The following is a 3,964-nucleotide window of genomic DNA, read 5'->3' as shown; positions in this document are numbered from 1 at the left end:
ACAGCCTTTTAAAAGTGCAAACAGTATGAAATTTGAGAGTCACATGCACACTGCAGAGAAAAAGCTGCAGTACACCACCAAATACTGGTCAGTAGGTGCAGAAGAAAGCACAGCAAAAGGCAGAGCCAGGATTTATATACAAGTACCTCTTGAAGACTGTAAGTCAACAATATGAGCACAAGAATAAAAGCTACTGCCTTGAAATCCACAACAGCATTTAAGAGAAGACTGGCAGGAAACAAAAGTGAAGATTGCAGCAAGTAACTTCACAACAATTGAAAGGCAGCATCTTGCCAGGACAGGAGAAAGGAGGTGCTGTAAGTTAATTCAGACACTGCCTAGGTTCTGGCTGCAAGGTAGTTAACTAGAAGATCATTATTGCTATTAAAAAAAAAAAAGGAAAGAGCATCATTATACTCATGGAATACTATTAGTACAGGGGAATCTAAATAAAACAAGTATTGCCAGAATTTAACATTGCCATCAGTCTACTATAGGGAAGGGTTTGGCAGGAACACGAAAGATCTTTATTGTTACTTGTGCTGAACACAAGTATTGAATTTTCAAAACCACTGAGTAAATCAAAGAGTTAGTTCATTGGTGAAGAACTGCAACAGACAACCCTCCTTTCCCCCTCAGTTTTATTTAGTAAATGTGGTTGAGGAACTTGAACAGCCTAAAGAGCAACAGAAAATAAAGGAAGCAGAAAAGGCTGTGGTCAAAAGACCAGGGAACAGGTTTGATCCTCTGTCTTTTAAGTTAATGGCAAAATCCTGATGTATCAGAGAGGCAGGACTGGATGAAAACAAACTGGTAGTAAGACTATGTGGGAGTGTTTAATTAGATGGCGTGTCAAAAGGAGAGGAAAAAGGCTTAGAACTGCAGATTCTGCACAAAGGAATGATCTGAAAAATAAGATATATCTCAGGATTACTAACCACATTATAAATCACAGCAGGGTCCAGTTACTCCAAATTTATGGTAACATACATAGAAGATATATTCAATTTTATTTAACAAAGTACATCTCAATTACCAGTTTTGAACTGCTTGTTGTACTCATAAGTAGCTGATTTATTTCTTGTCATCTGACCATGTAATTTCATAATCTGTATACACTTTTTTCAGTATCTCCACAGTCACCGAATGATCTGCTTTTCCATAGCCCTGCAAGAAAGAACAAATGCATATTAGACATGTACAGACAGTCCACAGAACCATTCAGTTCTTGACACAAATTATCCAGTTAGGATTTTATACATCAAGTAGTTCACATATAAATTAAATACAGGTTCTATAAGAGTTATTCTTGCAGTATCATGTTTTATTTTTCTATTGTCCCCTCCAGTTACCCCCAACCCAAGTTGCAGAAAATAACTGAGATGGGAGTCAGGCAATCTGAAGTAATAGTGGATGCATTTTTCACATCATGTTTCTTCAGCAGAAAGCTTGTTTTAAAAATATTCCCAACTCCTCATCCACTATATTTACTCACATGTTATTTTAAACCACAGAGATTGCATTGACCCACCTTAATGTATGAGAATACAAACATCTGATCTGACTCAGCTGAAGCAAAAGGGAATAAGCCACCACATGTGAACATTTGAGTATTATTCCAGCCACTAAAGAAATCGGTCGTCTTGTTTTATTTATTTGCAATAAATAGCAGTTGTGCTAGTAGGTGCCAGATTTCCTTATATGACTATAGTTAATATCTTGATTGCTTATTTTAGAACAAGTAAGTTTTTCGCTGTCAAAAAGCCTTTGCTGCACAACAGTGCAGTCTACTGAAAACAAAAATGCAATTTTCAGGTTTCTTTCTTTTTACAGTAATGTTTCATGTGAAACTTCACTTGAAAGACTTAAAAACAGAGCTCAAGACTGCATTATTAAACAAAACATGTACTCTTATTCATCACTTACTCTGCCCCAAAAAGGAACAGCTTAAGTAAACCAGCATTTAAAGTGCACGGGTTAAAATTATTAATGCATTATAAAATGCAAACTTTTCAAAAGTACCAGATAATACAATTATGTCAGAAATACTGCATGTTTATACTGTCAGTTTTAAAGCCACAAACCTACAGGTCACTTCCTGCCTTGGTAACCACTTTGAAGACCCCATCCAGTTTTGCAAATAATAGCACAGCATCTACTTCTGAAGTCAATGACTGTTTCTGTGGTTTTCATAAAATACCAAGATCATTCTGTTCTAGAGCCTGACAACAAATCTTCAAAAAAAAGAGTTAAACAAATTCAAGTATTATACTAACTTCTGGCCTGCTACCGAGGTCTTCTCAATCTCAGGTCTATGCCTGACAGAAGCCCTTATGGTAATAAAAGTGCTTTTACATGGTGCTCATCTGTAAATGACGATGGGCCAAAAGCAGAGAAACAAGGTATTTTCCACAGACATCGCATTACAGGAGCAAGAGTCGACCACTGTCTCTAACACTAAATTGCCAGCTGAATTAATAACACAAGTGTCAAGCCTCATCTAAAACTCCCTTAAGAGGAGGACCTACAATCACAAGAATATTGTAGTATAACCATTATACCTTGCCTTCCCACCCCATACAAATCCTAAGGAGCTCCTTTTTTTTTCTTAGGATTACTCCAGGTGACAAGACTCATCTCTGAATGAAAGCAGCACTAACATTTAAATATGCTCAATGCATACTCAAGGCCAGACCTTCCCTTTCATCTAAGGTAAGCAGATTTGAATTAACCATCACTTCCTACAAACGAGAAAGAACTATTTTCTTCCTGTCTACTTGAGAAGCCTAGAATCTTTGCTCATAGTATTACTACAGAAGCAGCTACGCTTCATCGTAGAGCAAAACCAGAAACAGACTACAGCACGTTCCCTAAATTCAGGTAAACATTGCCACTTACTAAGTCTTTCATAAAGAAACTGAACTTACACAGAACAGGTAATAAATGCTCTAGTTTCCATATTCTTGGAAGTTAGCTTTATTCCTACAAAATGCATTTATGCAAAATTACATCTTCACCAACTAAACTAGTTCTACTCTTCTCTCAGAACACAGAATCATAGAATCAGTTAGGTTGGAAAAAACCTTTAAGATCATGGTGTCCAACCATTGACCTAGCAATGCCAGGTCCACCACTAAAAATAAACCCTACAATTTAGCTGGTCATTATCAACCAGTCTTCTCGTTGGCAAATAAAGAACACACAATAGCTGGATCAAGGCCTTGTGGCTACAAATGGGACTTTCCTGCTCTAGCAGTAAGACAAAGATTCCGAGTCAAGAGATGCTAGCTTCCACTTTTAGTCTTGATTATAACTGGATGTTGGTCTTACTCAGCATTAAGTGATCTATTATTTTTGCTTTGGTCTCCTGCCCTTAAAACTATTGTTTTTCTAATCTCACAAGTAAACCAGGCAAGTTCTCCAGTTAATGTTCCCACCACAACTGAAGTTGTCAAAAGCCACCGTACTATAAACCAAAAACTCCAGAACATCAGAAACTAAAGGATTTGAAGGAATACAAGGGACGCACTTACTGTAGAGAGCCCGAATACCCTTATTTTCTTGTCTTTGCTATTATGATCAATTTTCCCTCCTCCAAGGCACTTGCACTCGTATCCCAGCTTTTCCATCTCAGGATTTACCTTCTCAAATATGTGATCTGCACAGGAACAGTGGGAGCCGTTAGATCGCGCAGGAGGCACCCAGCCCTCCGGGGCTCTTCTTTTCACCTCCCTCCTGCTCATTTTCCCCCATTTCCCTTCTTTCACCTGCAAAAGCAGGAGGACTCTCTTGACAGACACAGAAAAGCTGCAATTAAGGTTCTCTTTTTTAATTTTTTTAAATTATTTATTTAGTTAACACACTCCTAAATGAGGTTTAGAATCTGTCTTTTGGTCCTATTTTACTTAACACCCCTTGTTCTCTTAAATGAGGTTTGGAAATGAGATCTGACAGAGACATGGAC

At 37.7% G+C, this 3,964-nt stretch overlaps 1 protein-coding gene across 1 annotated transcript; it reads right to left on the bottom strand.

Annotated features, from left to right (window-relative positions):
• Window positions 1-991: 991 nt before the first annotated feature.
• LOC104269813 (14 kDa phosphohistidine phosphatase-like) lies at window positions 992-3,767 on the bottom strand (the record flags this gene model as incomplete). Its single annotated transcript, XM_009869747.1, has 2 exons — window positions 992-1,167; window positions 3,534-3,767. Coding segments are annotated over 2 exons (327 nt in total), but the record flags the coding sequence as incomplete, so codon positions are not given.
• Window positions 3,768-3,964: the final 197 nt, after the last annotated feature.

Source organism: Apaloderma vittatum, unplaced genomic scaffold (genome assembly GCF_000703405.1).
Source record: "Apaloderma vittatum isolate BGI_N311 unplaced genomic scaffold, ASM70340v1 Scaffold30035, whole genome shotgun sequence".
NCBI classification, from domain to species: Eukaryota; Metazoa; Chordata; class Aves; order Trogoniformes; family Trogonidae; genus Apaloderma; species Apaloderma vittatum.
This window is presented reverse-complemented; position numbering and strand designations above follow the sequence as displayed.